General features: G+C 48.0%; 1 protein-coding gene across 2 annotated transcripts in view; it reads right to left on the bottom strand.

The window, feature by feature from the left end:
• Positions 1–2,328: 2,328 nt before the first annotated feature.
• Positions 2,329–18,559, bottom strand: part of LOC134337569 (lipoprotein lipase-like) — an 83,565-nt gene continuing 67,334 nt past the window's right edge. The window contains exon 8 of one of the 2 annotated variants that reach the window (XM_063032706.1): positions 2,329–3,322. In XM_063032706.1, the coding sequence (XP_062888776.1) occupies positions 3,166–3,322 (157 nt within the window). In that variant the 3' untranslated portion in view covers positions 2,329–3,165. The remainder of the gene's footprint in view (positions 3,323–18,559) is intronic. The other variant, XR_010016023.1, reaches the window with a different exon arrangement.

Below are 18,559 nucleotides of genomic sequence, written 5' to 3'. Positions count from 1 at the left end.
CGTGTCCAGAGATCCCTGAAAGTTGCCTCACAGGTAGATAGGGTAGTTAAGAAAGCTTATGGGGTGTTGGATTTCATGAGTCGAGGGATAGAGTTTAAGAGTCATGATGTAATAATGCAGCTCTATAAAACTATGGTTAGGCCACACTTGGAGTACTGTGTCCAGTTCTGGTCGCCTCACCGTAGGAAGGATGTGGAAACATTGGAAAGGGTACAGAGGAGATTTACCAGAATGCTGCCTGGTTTAGAGTGTATGCATTATGATCAGCGATTAAGGGAGCTAGGGTTTACTCCTTGGAAAGAAGCAGGATGAGAGGAGACATGATAGAGGTGTACAAGATATTAAGAGGAATAGATAGAGTGGATAGCCAACGCCTTTTCCGCAGGGCACCATAGCTCAATACAAGAGGACAATGCTTTAAGGTAAGGGGTGGGAAGTTCAAGGGGGATAATAGAGGAAGGTTTTTTACTCAGAGAGTGGCTGGTGAGTGGAATGCACTGCCTGAGTCAGTGGTGGAGGCAGATACACTAGTGAAGTTTAAGAGACTACTAGACAGGTATATGGAGGAATTTAAGGTGGGGGGGGTTATATGGGAGGCAGGGTTTGAGGGTCAGCACAACATTGTGGGCCGAAGGGCCTGTAACGTGCTGTACTATTCTATATTCTATGTTCTACTTGCCTCCCATAGAATCTAACGGAACACCTTGTCAGTCTCCAGAGATTTATCCACCCTGATTTGCCTCAGGGTAGCAAACACCTCCTCCTCTGTAATCTGTACAGGGTCCATGAAGTCGATACTGCTTTCCCTCACTTCTATAGACTCAATCCGTCTCCTGAGTAAATACAGATGCAAAGAATGCATTTTCGATCTTAACCCCCAAAACTCTTTTGGTTCCACACATGGATTACCATTCTGGTCTTCCAGAGGACCAGTTTTGTCCCTTTCAATCCTTTTGCTCTTCACATACCTGTAGGATCTCTTAGGAGTCTCCTTCACCTTGTCTGCTAGAGCAACTTCATGCCTTCTTTTAGCCTTCCTGATTTCTTTCTTAAGTGTTCTCTTGCAATTCTTGTACTCCATAAGCACCTCATTTGCTCCTACCTGCCCATACCTGCTAAGCACCTCCTTTTTTCTCTTAACTAGGGCCTCAATATCTCTTGAAAAACCAAGGTTCTCTCCACTTGTTATCTTTATCTTTTATTCTGACAGGCACGTACAAACCTTGTATGCTCAAAATTTTATTTTTGAAGATCTCCCACTTTCCAAGTACACCTTTGCCAGAAAACAACCTGTTCCAATCCACACTTGCCAGATCATTTCTGATATCATCAGAATTGACCTCCAAAATATCATGAAAGCTTCAATAAGACAACTTATTCACCTTCTGAATTCCAACAGATACAATCCTTATGCCTGTAATTATTCGTTCTCTCTTAAGTTTTGAAATCAATGAATCAGCATACTGATCCAAGAGAGGGGCACGGTACTTCAGCAAAGATTTAACCTTGGATGCAAAGTCCCACGTTTTAGTAGATTTTTATTATTTCCTTTACTTACTGTGTTATTCTATTAATCTACAAACTTCCCCAAATCCCCAGCTCTCTCGACCTCCCTGCATTTAGAACACCAGCAGATTGATACCTTTCTGAAAGCTGCTTATCACAGTTGCCTCCATCAACACCCCCAAACAGCCCTCTCCAGCCACCCACCACTCTTTGTGTAAAAAATTGTCCCACACATCTCTTTTAAATTCACTCTCCCCCATCTTAACTGCATGTTGTCTGGTATTTGACATTTTGACCCTAATGACCTACTCCATGCCTCGCAGAATTTTATAAACCTCTACTGTGTCTCCCCCAACCTCCAACTACCCAGAAAACAATCCAAGTTATTCCAACCTCTCCTTATAACCCATCCCCTCTAACCCAGGCAGCATCCTGATTTAACTCTTCTGTATTCTCTCCAAAGCCTTCATGCTTTTCCTGTATGCAATGGGGTGACCAGAATTGCACATAATACTCTTGTGCAGCCTAATCAAAGTCTTACACAGCTGCAACGTTACTTCTCAACTCTTAAGCTAAGTGCCCCATTAGCTTATTACCTTTTCAGATGCAATATGTACCACAGTTTCCATATTCAATGTGGATACTTTGAACTTGCACACTTCAAATCCCTTTGTCATAGTTTTGTCTATTTGTTCAATCTATCCATGTTGCTGAAGTGTCCTGCTTCTGTCTGCACTGCTAACTGTGCCAACTATTATCTGTGTCGTTGGTAAGTCAAATTGCAGCAGGAGATGTGTAGTAAATGACAGGGCACTAAGGAATGTTGGCGAACAGAGCCCTTACGGTAAGCTCCATTTTCCCCTGAAAGTGGCAACACAGGTCAATGGGATGGTGAAGAAGGCGTATCGAATGTTTGCTTTCGTAAGTCACGGTGTAGGATTTTGTGAATAAGACATACAAGAGTCGTTTTACGTGCTTAACAAAAATCGCAGTCCTTTACTTCCTTTAAGAACAAAGCAAAAACAGTCACTTTACACTGAAGTCATTACATCAGACACCAGCTCTTAAAGTGAACACAACATCTCAATGACCGTGTTTGTGAATTATGCAGTGCTGTTTCTATTATGAACAATATATGTCATCTGTCACCCATCTGGGATCTGTGGACAATGCCATGCACTTCCACGTTAGCAAACTCAGCTTTCATACTGGCTGGCTTTTCTGAGTCCAGTCTATGTGCGTGGCCGTGGACTGACAAGGCAGTTGTGGAAACGTGGTGCTCAACCACCAAGCTTTGTGACTGCATTGAATTGAATTGACTTTATTGCTTACATCCTTCACATACATGAGGAGTAAAAATCTCTACATTATGTCTCTGTCTAAATATGCAATGTGCAATCATAGTAATTTATATGTAAGGGGTTTCTTTTTTTTATGTCACTGCGTAGTCTAATTAAAATGGCTTCTTTGTTATGTTAACTGCTGAGAAAGTCCTCCCACTAGCAGTTTGTTTGGATCACGTTACTGGTAAGAAGATGTTACAAACCAATTGGGACAGTCGTTATGCTTTTGGTGTGTCTGTAAGATATTGTATGCACGGGGTTTGGGGGCAGAAGGCGGGAGAGAGAGACAGAGGATGGACCAGGTGCTGTGAGTCCGCTAATGGGGTCGGACCCCGAGCGGGGTGTTCGGCGAGGAGAGGAGACGGAGACGGACTTGTGTGGAGAGTCTAGTCGACCACCGTTGTTGGTCCCAGGCGGCCAGTCGGGGTGGTCTGAGGGGTCGCAGGGTGAAGAAGAAGGGTCCTGAGCTCCAACTGTTTGTACACGAAGAGATTGAACTTTGATAAGTGTGGCACCTTTTATTTTCCTTTTATATTTTATTCTCTATTAATTATATATTTCCAGTAATATCTATAAACTGTAAATCATTTAATCATATCTGGTGTATTGTCCATTATTTGAGTGGGGTGGGGTACATCACACAGCATCCACACAAGCTAATTACCCAGTTTGGCGGGGCCGAGGGCTGTTTCCCTAGACGACAGCAAGCCGAGCGACCCTGAGGCTGGCCAGGGAGGCTACATATAATAATATATAATCAATAGAACAGTCAATGTAACATAGAAATACACTCAAATCAGAGTGAGTTAATCAGCCCAGCTCCTGGCTCCATCCCTCCCCCGCCTGTCTTCCCCTATCATTTTGGATCTCCCCCTCCCCCTCCCACTTTCAAATCTCTTTCTAGCTCTTCTTTCAGTTAGTCCTGATGAAGGGTCTCGGCCCGAAACGTCGACTGTACCTCTTACTAGCAACTTTGTGTGTTGCTTGAATTTCCAGCATCTGCAGAATTCCTCGTGTTTGCGAGTTAATCAGTCTGATGGCCTGGTGGAAGAAGTTGTCCCGGAGCCTGTTGGTCCTGGCTTTTATGCTGTGGTACCATTTCCCAGATGATAACAGCTGGAATAAATTGTGGTTGGGGTGACTCGGGTCTCCAATGATCCTAAGGGTTCCCTTTTCACACCTGTCCTTGTAAACGTCCTGAATCATGGGAAGTCCACACCATTCTCTGCAGAGTCCTGCAATTGAGGGAAGTACAGTTCCCATACCAGGCAGTGATGCAGCCAGTCAGGATGCTCTCAACTGTTCCCCTGTAGATAGTTGTTTGGATTTGGGGGCCTGTACCAAATTTCCTCAACCATCTGAGGTGAAAGAGGTGCTGTTGTGCTATTTTCACCACCCGGCTGGTGTGCACAGACCACGTGAGGTCCTCAGTGATGCGGGTGCTGAGGAACTTAAAGGTGTTTACCCTCTCAACCCCAGATCCATTGATGTCAATAGGGGTTACCTGTCTCCATTCCTCCTGTAGTCCATAACCAACTCCTTTGTTTTTGTGACATTGAGGGAGAGGTTGTTTTCTTGACACATAAGACCAAGATATAGGAGCAGAAGTAGGCCATTCAGCCCATCAAGTCTGCCCTGCCATTCAATTATGGGCTGAACCAATTCTTCCAGACATCCCCACTCCCCTGCCTTCTCCCCATATCCTTTGATGCCCTGACTAATCAAGAACCTATCTATCTCTGCCTTAAATGCACCCAATGACTTTGCTTCCACAGCCGCTTGTGGCAACAAATTCCACAGATTTGCCACCCTCTGACTAAAGTAATTTCTCCGCATCTCTGTTCTAAATGGACGTCCTTCAATCCTGAAGTCATGCCCTCTTGTCCTAGACTCCCCTACCATGGGAAATAACTGCCATATCTAATCTGTTCAGGCCTTTTAACATTCAGAATGTTTCTATGAGATCCCCCCTCATTCTCCTGAACTCCAGGGACTAGAGCCCAAGAGCTGCCAGATGTTCTTCATACAGTAACCCTTTCATTCCTGGAACCATTCTCGTGAAACTTCTCTGAACCCTCTCCAATGTCAGTACATCCTTTCTAAAATAAGGAGCCCAAAACTGCACACAATACTCCAAGTGTGGTCTCAAGAGTGCCTGATGGAGCCTCAACATCACATCCTTGCTCTTATATTTTATATCTCTAGAAATGAATGCCAACATTGCATTTGCCTTCTTCACCACTGACTCAACCCGGAGGTTAACCTTTTGGGTATCCTGCACAAGAACTCCCTAGTCTCTTTGTATCTCTGCATTTGAATTCGTTTCCCATCTAAATAATAGTCTGCCCACTTATTTCTTCCACCAAAGTGCATGACCACACACTTTCCAACATTGCATTTCATTTGCCACTTCTTTGCCCATTCCTCTAAGCTATCTAAGTCTCACCGCAGGCTCGCTGTTTCCTCAACACTACCCACTCCTCTACCTATCTTTGTATCAGCAAATTTAGCCACAAATCCATTAATCCCATACTCCACATCACTGACACATAGCGTAAAAAGCAGCGATTCCAACACCGACCCCTGTGGAACTCCACTGGTAACTGCCAGCCAGCCAGAATAGGTTCCCTTTATTCCTACTTTCTGTTTTCTGCTGATCAGCCAATGCTCCACCCATGCTGGTAACTTCACTGTAATTCCAAGGGATCTTATCTTGCTACGCAGCCTCATGTGTGGCACCTTGTCAAATGCCTTCTGAAAATCCAAGTACACCACATCTACTGCATCTCCTTTGTCTACCATGCTTGTAATTTCCTCAGAAAATTGCAGTAGGTTAGTCAGACAGGATTTGCCTTTCAGGAAACCATGCTAGTTTTAGCCTATTTTGTCATGTGCCTCCAGGTACTCCGTAATCTCATCCCTAACAATTACAACAACTTCCCAAACACTGATGTCAGGCCAGCAGGTCTATAGTTTCCTTTCTGCTGCCTCCCACCCTTCTTAAATAGCAGAGTAACATTTGCAATTTTCCAGTCATCCAGTACAATGTCAGAATCTATCGATTCTTGAAAGATCACCACTATGTCAGAGAGATGAATTCTTCCCTGTAAACCACCTCATTATTGCTTGAGATTAGATCAATCAACATAGTGTCGTTGGCAAATTTAATCAGCGGATTAGAGCTGTGGGTGTGATATAGTCATGGGTATACAAGGAGTAAAGGAGGGGACTCAGTGCACTGCCCTGAGGGGCTCCTGTATTGAGAGTTACCACCTGCTTCCTGTCGAGTCTGGATGTCACTATGGTGTTGAATGCTGAATTGTAGTCCAAGGACAACATTCTCACATAAACAACCTTCTTCTCCAGATGTGTAAGGACAGTATGTAGAGCTTTGGCTATTGCATCATCTGTCGATCAGTTGTGTTGGTCGGTGAATTGTAGGGGGTCCAGTGTGGATGGCAGCATGTTGCAGATGTAATCCTTGACCAGCCTCTCAAAGCATTTGCTTATTATTGAGGTGAGTGCAACAGGACGCCAGTCATTCAGAGATGTTACTTTGGATTTGTACAGGGACAATGGTGGATGTTTTGAAGCAGGGGGGCACTCTACACTGGGAGAGGGAGAGATTAAAATTGTCAGTAAACACACCTGCCAGTTGTGCTGTGTACATCCTGAGCACTTGCCCTGGGATGCCCTCTGGTCCCCCAGCCTTGTGACTGTCCACTCGGTGGAAACATCTGCGTATCTCAGTCTCAGAGATGAGCAGGTTGCAGGTTTTCCTCGGAGGCTCAGAGTTAGCGACATTGAACTGAGCATAAAAATGATTGAGCTCATTCGGGGAAAAGGCCATAATGTTGGCGGTGCTGCAACGTTTGGCTTTGAAGTCAGCGATGGTATGCAGCCCTCGCCACGTCACGTGTGCTATTCCTAGTGAATCTTTCAAATGCGCCTTTGTTGACTGTCAGCAAGGAGATGTCATCTTTGATCCACACTGACTGTGGTCTTTGGTGAGGAAGCCAGGGATTTAGTTACAGAGAGAGGTACAAAGGCCTAGATTTTGGAGGATATCAGTCTGAAACATCAAATGTTTATTCCTTTCCATAGATGCTGCCTGATCTGCTGAATTTCTCCAGCATTTTGTGTGCGTTAAACTATAGGGAGATTGTGATTGCTCTGGAGAATGCAAAGGTGATTCACCACAACGTTATTTGGATTGGAGGACTTTAGTTGTGGTAATATATTGAATAGGTTGGGTTTGTCTCCCTGGAGTGAAGGTACCGAGGGATGAGATATATAAGATAATGAGAACCACAGATGGGGTAGACAAAGTATTTTTCCTATGCCATGGAAAAGGCTTAAGGAAAGAGGAAGGAATTTTAAAAAGGATCTCAGAGGTAGGCTTTTAGTCATTGCATGCAAACTGGCCTTTTGGCCTAACTGATCCATGCCAATCATCAGCCATCCAATTACACTAATCCTACATTATTCCCATTTGTATTCTCGCTATAGACTCACCAACACCATCTACGTGCCCACCCCCCCATCTTGCACACACATATTCTGCCCCTCACCTACACAAAAGGGGCAGTTTACAGAAGCCAATAACCTACCAGTCTGAATATGCAGAGAATGGAGTGATATGAACCAGGTGCCTCTGCAGAAATGATTGGGTGACGGTAGCCTCATTAGTTCAGTGCAATATCTGCTCTGAGTTCTATAAAACAGAGGACTCAGCACCAATCCCTGCAGAACGTCACAGGCCTCCAATCTGCGAAACCACCCCCCACTACTACCCTCTGCTCCAAACACCAAGCCAATTTTGCTTAAGTCAACTCAAGTCGGGTTTGTTGTCATGCGTACGAGTGTGAAGAGGTATAGCTACAACTCACCCTGGATCCTATCTGTTCTAACCTTCAGGACCTGCCTACCACATGGGACTTGTCGAAGTCCTGTCAGCTGATCGAGCAGGGATAGCCAGTGTAAGAGGTGAAGGGAAGAAGTGGAGCAAGAGCTGGCAACTGATCCAAGAGAAGAATGGGCAGGGGTGGCTGTTGATAGTCAAATGAGGGAGAGGAGGGTTGGTTCCATTCAGATAAAGGGTCCTGGCTGCTCATTTCCCTCCACAGATGCTGCCTGACCTGCTGAGTTCCTCAGACTTTCTATGTATTGCTCCATATTCCTGCAGTGGCTGTCTATTGTCTCGCCATAATATTATAGAGGCCCTGTAACCCGGCTACACAACAATAGAAGGTCCCTGTAGCTTGGACACATAATGCAGTGTATGAGACAGTTTGACCTTGGTAATGAGACAGTTCCCAAGCTGGACTCCCAGTCACAGTGTTTGCCAATCTGTTGATTGTGAGATTTGCACAATCTGTAGCTCTTGCTGTGGTTGCCCTGGAAACAGCAGCAGTGGAGGAAGCTGGTTCTCAGACAGACTTGGCAGTATGTCACAGAATGTGTAAACAATGTCCCCTCCATCATCACTTCAGCAACAGCAAGAAATCGTCCATCCACTGCAGAGGGAAGTGAAGGCAAAGCTCCAGATGGTGGGCTTCCAGTTACAAATCCCACACAGACCGATGCACTGGGCAAAGATGGGGCAAGTGCGGTTGTGAAGTTGTTGATTGTGGGCTAGCTGACATATAGAATTATACAGGCATCTAGACCTTAGCAAGAGCATTTGGTTTGTGTTAAGGACTTGCTAGTCCTCTTTAACTAAAATATAGTTCAATCAAACCTGAACTGTTGAAAGCAGCAGATTGGTTGTGCCCAGCAAGACACAAAGAGGCCTTGAGTCCTCGCCTATCATCAGCCACCCATCTACATCAATCCTGCACTATTACCATTTTATTCTCTCCTCATTCCCACCATCTCCCCCCAGTTCGAATACTTCACACCGGTTGTAAATTATTACAATTTTTTTTACAATCAAACAGGATTGTTAAGGCCACACATGGGATATTGTGCACAATTTTACCCAAGAAAGGATAACCCATTGAAGGCAGTCCTAAAGAAATTCACCAGGATCACTCACACACCTTTGATCTTTTCAATGATTTCAAGTTCCCTGGCCCCAAGCATCTTATTTTCACCATGGATGTCCAGTCCCTGTACACCTCCATCCCCCACCAGGAAGGCCTCAAAACATTCCTTTTCCTTCTGGACACCAGACCCAACCCTGTTCCCCTCCACCCCGACTCTGTCTGTCTAGGGGAACTCATCCTCACTCTCAATAATTTCTCCCTTGACTCCTGCCAACTCCTTCAAACAAAAGGTGTAGCCATAGGCACTCTCTTGAGTCCCAGGTATGCCTGTCTGTTTGTCAGCTACGTGAAGCAGTCTATGTTCTAAGCCGACACTGGAATCACTTCCTGACTCCCTAATCACTCCTACGCTACATCGCATGACGTATTGGTGCTGCTTTCTGCACCCATGCTGAACTCGTCAACTTCATCAACTTGTCTCCAATTTCCACCAATACCCTGCCTTCAAATTTACCTGGTCTATTTCTGACACCTCCTTCCCCTTTCTCAATCTCTCTGTCTCTATCTCTGGAGACAGCTTATCTACTGATGTCTACTATAAACTCACCGACTCTCACAGCTACCTGGACCATACCTCTTCCCACACTTTCTTGCAAAAATGCCATCCTCTTCTCCCAATTCCTCCGTCTCTGCCGCGTCACCTCTCAGGATGAGGTTTTTCATTCCAGAACGGAGATGTCCTCCTTCTTCAAAGAAGGGGCTTCCCTTCCCTCCCTCAACCGTACCTCTTCCATTTTGCACATAACTGCCCTCACTCCATCCTCCTGCTACCCCGCAAGGATAGGATTCCCCTTGTCATCACTAGCCCCCCAGCAGCCTCTGCATCCAGCACTTAATCCTCCGTAACTTCCACCATCTCCAACAGGATCCCACCACCAAGCACATCTTTCCCTCCCCCCACCCCCCCACCACTTCTGCTTTCGGCAAGGGTTGCTCCCTATGTGTCTCCCTTGTCCAATCATCCCTCCCCACTGATCTCCCTCCTGGCACTTCTCCTTGCAAGTGGAACACCTGCCCCTACACCTCCTCCCTCACTACCATTCACTATTCCAAACTGTCCTTCCAGGTGAGGCGACACTTCACCTGTGAGACTGTTGGAGTCATGTACTGTATCATGAGCTCCTGGTGTGTCTTCTTATATATCGGTGAGACTTGACGCAGATTGGGTGATCACTTTGCCAGAAATTCCACTTCCCGTTCCCATATGTCCATCTATGGCCTCCTCTACTGACATAATGAGGCCACACTCAGTTTGAAGCAACACCTTATATTCCTTCTGAGTAGCTTCCAACCTGATGGCATAAACATCAATTTCTCTAACTTCCAGTAATACCCTGTCCCCTACTTTCTCTTTTCCCTCCCTCACCTTATCTCCTTGCCTGCCCATCACCTCCCTCTGGTGCTCCTTTCCCTTTTTATTTCTTCCATGGCCTTCTGTCTTCTCCTGTTAGATTCCCCCTTCACCTATTGATGGGAAGGCAAATACGATGAAACCTGCCTGGAGGCCACCAACAGCAGCAGGATCCAGATTTACGGGAGACGGGTGATGTTCTGCTTCAGTGGGACTTCATCCTGGCTGAAGAGGCCAGACCTCTGCTCGATGCACATTTCTTGTGTGCCCAGACCATTAGTTGATCTTGAGAACTGCCGGCTTGTGGATATCGAGGACTTTGTGTCATTACCTTGCTCCCTCAGTAAGTTCGCCATAACAGCTCTCATGTGTATGCACCTCTACACGTGAGTTTACTCAACTTCTGGGTGAATTCCCAAACCTCACCAAACCCACATTCTCCACTACATTACAAAACATGGGATCAAGCACCACATTTCTACCACTGGCTCACCAGTCCATGCCCACACACATAGACTGGACCCAGAAAAGCTGGCGACCAAGAAGGCTGAGTTTGCCAACGTGGAGAGACTTGGATTTACCACTTTCAGTGCCTCTCCTCCTTGGGGGTCAGTATTTATTATCCATCTCAACTGCCCATGAGAAGATAACGATGAGTTACATTCTTGAACTACTGCTGTGTTTCTCGTGAAGCAGTTCCCACTGCCAGGTGCAAAGATTTGTGAGCTAAACCAACTATGAGGGAGGACTAGTGATTTACGTCCAGGTCTGGTTAGCATGAGGTATGGAGGCATGGTGTTCCCATGTTTCTGTTGCCCTTGACATTGTTTGTAGTACAGATCACTAACTTAGGAGTTACCACAGAGTGGTCAGGGTAAGTAACTTCAGTTAATTCTTTAGGTGGTGGTCACTGGCAGTCACAGTCGGACAGTGGTGGAACGGTAAAGGTGTTTCATGTGGTGCCCATCAAACGGGACATCTTGTCATGGGTGGTCAGGGTGCTGAACTTCTGGAGAGCTACAGGAGCTGCACTCACCAAGGCAAGAGTAGAGCTTCAGAATCTTCATGGAGGAGGGGAATCAGAGGGAGATGATGGGTATGTGAGGAGAAGAGAAAGGTAAAAGTTCAAAAAGATCAAAGTAAATTTATTATCAAACTATGAGTATGATAATGAGGACTGGTTCATGGACTTCTGTTTTCTCCTTCCTGAAGTTGACAATCTGCTCTTTGGTTTTGCTAATGTTGACCGATGATGTTGAGGTACATTTCAGCCAGATTTTCAATCTCCCTCCAATACGTTGATTCCTCACCACCTTTGATTCGGCCAACAACCGTGGTTTCATCAGCCACGGAGCTGCACTTAGCCACATAAACATAAAGTGAGAGAGCGCAACTAGAACAGGCAATAGGAAAAAGGAGGTGAGGGTAAGAGAGGGTAATTACTGGAAGCTAGAGAAATTATTGCCTATGCCATCAGGTTGGAAGCTAATCATATGGATACGATGTGTTGCTCTTCCAATCTGATTTGGCCTCATCACGGCAGCAAAGGAGGCTGTGGACCAACATGTGGGAATGGGAATGGGAAGTCAAACTGAAGTGGGTAGACATCAGGAGATCCTACCTTTGTGGTGGAAAGAGCAAAGGTAATTGATGAAGCTATTGCCCAGTTGGCGTGGGTTCTCACAGATGTAGAGGAGGCTGTACCAATAGCACTGGATACATTAGAGGACATCGACAGACTCACAGGTGAAGTGTTGCCTCACTTAGAAGGACTGTTTGGGCTTCTGAGTGGTGTTAAGGGAGGAGATGAAGGGACTGGTGTAGTAGCACTTGTCACATTTGCCGGGAGAAGTGCCAGAAGGATGATCAGAGGTTTGGGATGAGCGGACAAGGGAGTCATGTTTGGAACTATGGAAAGCAGAGGTAGTGGGCTGGAAGGAAAGGTATGCTTGGTGGTCGCATCACGGTGGAAATGGTGAAAGTTACAGAGAACAATGTGCCAAACACATAAGGCTTGTAAGTCGGTAGGTAAGGACGAGGGGAACCCAATCCCTGGTATGATAGCGGGAGGATGGCGTGAGGGCAGATATGCAGGAAATGGAGGAGGTGTGGCTGAGTCCAGCATCGATTGTGGTGGAAGGGAAACCACATTCTTTAAAAACAAAGGACATCGCAGATGTGTAGAATGGCAAGTCTCATCCTGAGAACAGATGTGGCAGAGATGGAGTAACTGAGAGAATAGCTAACCTTTTTGTAAGTGACAGGGTTGAAAGAGGTACAGTCAAGACAATGGTGAGAGTCAGTAGGTTTGTAAAAGATGGCAGTAGGTTGTCTGAATCAGAGCTTGAGATAGAGACATCGAGAAAGGGGAGAGAGGCATCAGAGATGGACAAGTAAATCTGAGGGCAGGGTGGAATCTGGAGGCAAAGTTGATGAAATTTGTGAGTTTAGCAGGTGTGGATGAAACATCACTAATGCAGCATAGAAAGAGTAGGGGAGCATCAGCAGTGAAGGCTTGGAAAATGGACTGTTCCACGTAGCCAACAGAAGGGCAGACATAGCTGGGGTCCATGTGGATGCTCAAGGCTGTACCTTGGACTAGAAAAATTGAGAGCAGCCAAAAGAAAAGTTGGGGAGGGTGAGAGCAGGTTCCACCAGACAGAGTGGAACTGCTTTGGTCTATTGTCAATAAAGAAGCTGAGAGATTTAACGTGTCCCTGATGACCGGAGGTCTGTACTGAAAGTAAGGCCATCAGGGAGCTGAACGTGATTGAAATGAAGTGTCAGAGTTGACAGTGGGAAGAGACTGAATTAAAGGGGACAAAATGGAGCAAAGGTGTGTATACGTGAATTCAGTGGGGCAGGAGCAGTGGACAGCGAGGTTTGTAGGAGGTAAAAGTAGGCAGCGTGGGTATAGGAACTATGAAGCTGGAGGATGAGGCTGGTGGTGGTACTGAAGACTTTGGTCTGCTGGTTCTCTCTTTACCCCTGGATATGCAGTAAGGCCACTAGTATATCCACGGCCCTAAAGCCCTGATACCAGAGCGAGAGTTTGCTCCCTGTCATCATTGTTGTTACTATTTTAATTGTTTCCAACTTGCCTGCCTTCCCAGGAATCCTCAATTACACATTTTCCAGCTGGTTTAGTTCCAAAAAATCCATTTATTGGAAAACTGCAGAATATTCCTCACTTCCTGCCCTTTATGTTGGTTACAGGCACTCCCTTATTTACTTGCAAGCTGTGTCATTGATGAGGGAGTTCCTGGTAAACAGGAAAATGATTTCAAAGCATAAACAATCTCTGGGACATCAAACCCTGGCCCATCTCCAAGTGACTGCGAGTAATCCCAGTGACTCCAGCATGAGGTGGAAAGCACCACAGCAACCATAAATATCCCCCAGTACAGCCCGTGGATCTGATATCCCCAGTACAGCCCGTGGACCTGATACCCCCCAGTACACCCCCTGGATCTGATATCGCCAGTACAGCCCGTGGATATGATAACCCCAGTATACCCCGTGGATCTGATATCCCCCAGTACAGCCCGCTGATCCGATATCACCAGTACAGCCGGCGGATATGATATCACCAGTACAGCCCATGGATCTGATACCCCCGGTACACCCCGTGGATGTGATATCCCCGGTACGCCGCGTGGATCTCATATCCCCAGTACACCCCGTGGATCTGATATCCCCAGTACACCCCGTGGATCTCATAACCCCAGTACAGCCCGTGGATCTGATATCCCCCAGTACAGCCCGTGGATCTGATATCACCAGTACACCCCGTGGTACTGATACCCCCAGTACAGCCCGTGGATCTGATATCCCCCAGTACAGCACGTGGATCTGATATCCCCAGTACAGCCCGTGGATCTGATATCACCAGTACAGCCCGTGGATCTGATATCCCCCAGTACACCCTGTGGATCTGATACCCTCCGTACACGCCGTGGATCTGATATCACCAGTACAGCCTGTGGATCTGATACCCCCAGTACAGCCCGTGGATCTGATTTTCCCAGTACAGTCGGTGGATCTGATATCCCCCAGTACAGCCGGTGGATCCGATACCCCCAGTAGAGCCCGTGGATCTGATATCACCAGTACAGCCTGTGTATCTGATATCCCCAGTACAGCCCGTGGATCTGATACCCCCAGTACAGCCCGTGGATCTGAAATTCCCCAGTACACCCCGTGGATCTGATACCCCCAGTACAGCCCGTGGACCTGATACACCCCAGTATACCCCGTGGATCTGATATCATCAGTAAGCCCCATGGTTCTGATATCACCAGTACAGCCCGTGGATCTGATATCCCCCAGTACAGCCCGTAGATCTGATATCACCAGTAAAGCCCATGGATCTGATATCACCAGTACAGCCTGTGGATCTGATACCCCCAATACACCCCGTGGATCTGATATCCCCTGTACACCACGTGGATCTGATACCCCCAGTACAGCCCGTGGATCTGATACCCCCAGTACAGCCCGTGGATCTGAAATTCCCCAGTACACCCCGTGGATCTGATACCCCCAGTACAGCCCGTGGACCTGATACACCCCGTGGATCTGATATCATCAGTAAACCCCGTGGTTCTGATATCACCAGTACAACCCGTGGATCTGATATCACCAGTACAGCCTGTGGATCTGATACCCCCAATACACCCCGTGGATCTGATATCCCCTGTACACCACGTGGATCTGATACCCCCAGTACAGCCCGTGGATCTGATATCCCCCCGTACAGCCCGTGGATCTGAGATCGCCCAGTACACCCCGTGGATCTGATATCACCAGTACGGCCAGTGGATCTGATTCCCCAAGTACAGCCCGTGGATCTGATACTCCCAGTACAGTCGGAGGATCTGATATCTCCTAGTACAGCCGGTGGATCCGATACCCCCAGTACAGCCCGTGGATCTGCTACTCCCCAGTACACCCCGTGGATCTGATATCCCCAGTACATCCCGTGGATCTGATACCCCCAGTACAGCCCTTGGATCTGGTACCCCCAGTACACCCCGTCGATCTGATATCCCCCAGTACAGTCGGTGGATCTGATATCTCCAGTACAGCCCGTGGATATGATATCCCCCAGTACAGCTCGTGGATCTAATATCCCCAAAACAGCCCGTGGATCTGATACCCCCAGTACACCCCGTGGATCTGATACCCCCAGTACACCCCGTGGATCTGATATCCCCCAGTACATCTCGTGGATCTGATATCACCAGTACAACCCGTGGATCTGATACCCCCAGTACAGCCCGTGGATCTGATATCACCAGTACAGCCCATGGATCTGATATCACCAGTACAGCCCGTGGATCTGATACCCCCAGTACAGCCCGTGGATCTGATATCACCAGTACAGCCCATGGATCTGATATCACCAGTACAGCCCGTGGATCTGATATCCCCCCGTACAGCCCGTGGATCTGATATCACCAGTACAGCCCATGGATCTGATATCACCAGTACAGCCTGTGGATCTGATACCCCCAATACAACCCATGGATCTGATATCCCCTGTACACCACATGGATCTGATACCCCCAGTACAGCCCGTGGATCTGATACCCCCAGTACGGCCCGTGGATCTGAAATTCCCCAGTACACCCCGTGAATCTGATACCCCCAGTACAGCCCGTGGATCTGAAATTCCCCAGTACACCCCGTGGATCTGATACCCCCAGTACAGCCCGTGGACCTGATACACCCCGTGGATCTGATATCATCAGTAAACCCCGTGGTTCTGATATCACCAGTACAGCCCGTGGATCTGATATCCCCCCGTACAGCCCATGGATCTGATATCACCAGTAAAGCCCATGGATCTGATATCACCAGTACAGCCTGTGGATCTGATACCCCCAATACACCCCGTGGATCTGATATCCCCTGTACACCACGTGGATCTGATACCCCCAGTACAGCCCGTGGATCTGATACCCCCAGTACAGCCCGTGGATCTGAAATTCCCCAGTACACCCCGTGGATCTGATACCCCCAGTACAGCCCGTGGACCTGATACACCCCGTGGATCTGATATCATCAGTAAACCCCGTGGTTCTGATATCACCAGTACAGCCCGTGGATCTGATATCCCCCAGTACAGCCCGTGGATCTGATATCACCAGTACAGCCTGTGGATCTGATACCCCCAATACACCTCGTGGATCTGATATCCCCTGTACACCACGTGGATCTGATACCCCCAGTACAGCCCGTGGATCTGATATCCCCCCGTACAGCCCGTGGATCTGATATCGCTCAGTACACCCCGTGGATCTGATATCACCAGTACGGCCAGTGGATCTGATTCCCCAAGTACAGCCCGTGGATCTAATACTCCCAGTACAGTCGGAGGATCTGATATCTCCTAGTACAGCCGGTGGATCCGATACCCCCAGTACAGCCTGTGGATCTGATACCCCCAATACACCCCGTGGATCTGATATCACCAGTACAGCCCATGGATCTGATATCACCAGTACAGCCCGTGGATCTGATATCCCCCCGTACAGCCTGGGGATCTGATATCACCAGTAAAGCCCATGGATCTGATATCACCAGTACAGCCTGTGGATCTGATACCCCCAATACAACCCATGGATCTGATATCCCCTGTACACCACGTGGATCTGATACCCCCAGTACAGCCCGTGGATCTGATACCCCCAGTACGGCCCGTGGATCTGATATCGCCCAGTACACCCCGTGGATCTGATATCACCAGTACGGCCAGTGGATCTGATTCCCCAAGTACAGCCCGTGGATCTGATACTCCCAGTACAGTCGGAGGATCTGATATCTCCTAGTACAGCCGGTGGATCCGATACCCCCAGTACAGCCCGTGGATCTGCTACTCCCCAGTACACCCCGTGGATCTGATATCCCCAGTACATCTCGTGGATCTGATACCCCCAGTACAGCCCTTGGATCTGGTACCCCCAGTACACCCCGTCGATCTGATATCCCCCAGTACAGTCGGTGGATCTGATATCTCCAGTACAGCCCGTGGATATGATATCCCCCAGTACAGCTCGTGGATCTAATATCCCCAAAACAGCCCGTGGATCTGATACCCCCAGTACACCCCGTGGATCTGATACCCCCAGTACACCCCGTGGATCTGATATCAACAGTACAGCCCGTGGATCTGATATCCCCCAGTACACCCCATGGATCTGATACCACCAGTACAGCCCGTGGATCTGATACCCCCTAGTACAGCCCGTGGATCTGATATCCCCCAGTACATCTCGTGGATCTGATATCACCAGTACAACCCGTGGATCTGATACCCCCAGTACAGCCCGTGGATTTGATATCACCAGTACAGCCCATGGATCTGATATCACCAGTACAGCCCGTGGATCTGATATCCCCCAGTACAGCCCGTGGATCTGATATCACCAGTAAAGCCCATGGATCTGATATCACCAGTACAGCCTGTGGATCTGATACCACCAATACAACCCATGGATCTGATATCCCCTGTACACCACATGGATCTGATACCCCCAGTACAGCCCGTGGATCTGATACCCCCAGTACGGCCCGTGGATCTGAAATTCCCCAGTACACCCCGTGAATCTGATACCCCCAGTACAGCCCGTGGACCTGATACACCCCAGTACACCCCGTGGATATGATATCATCAGTAAACCCCGTGGTTCTGATATCACCAGTACAGCCCATGGATCTGATATCACCAGTACAGCCCGTGGATCTGATATCCCCCAGTACAGCCCGTGGATCTGATATCACCAGTAAAGCCCATGGATCTGATATCACCAGTACAGCCTGTGGATCTGATACCCCCAATACACCCCGTGGATCTGATATCCCCTGTACACCACGTGGATCTGATACCCCCAGTACAGCCCGTGGATCTGATACCCCCAGTACAGCCCGTGGATCTGAAATTCCCCAGTACACCCCGTGGATCTGATAGTACCAGTACAGCCTATGGATCTGATACCCCCAGTACAGCCCGTGGATCTGAGTTTCCCAGTACAGTCGGTGGATCTGATATCTCCTAGTACAGCTGGTAGATCTGATACCCCCAGTACAGCCCGTGGATCCGATACCCCCCAGTACAGCCCGTGGATCTGATACCCCCAGTACAGCCCGTGGATCTGATACCCCCAGTACAGCCCGTGGATCTGATATCACCAGTAAAGCCCATGGATCTGATATCACCAGTACAGCCTGTGGATCTGAGACCCCCAATACACCCCGTGGATCTGATATCCCCTGTACACCACGTGGATTTGATATCACCAGTACAGCCC

The sequence above is a fragment of the Mobula hypostoma genome, chromosome 24 (assembly GCF_963921235.1).
Source record: "Mobula hypostoma chromosome 24, sMobHyp1.1, whole genome shotgun sequence".
NCBI lineage: Eukaryota > Metazoa > Chordata > Chondrichthyes > Myliobatiformes > Myliobatidae > Mobula > Mobula hypostoma.
This window is presented reverse-complemented; position numbering and strand designations above follow the sequence as displayed.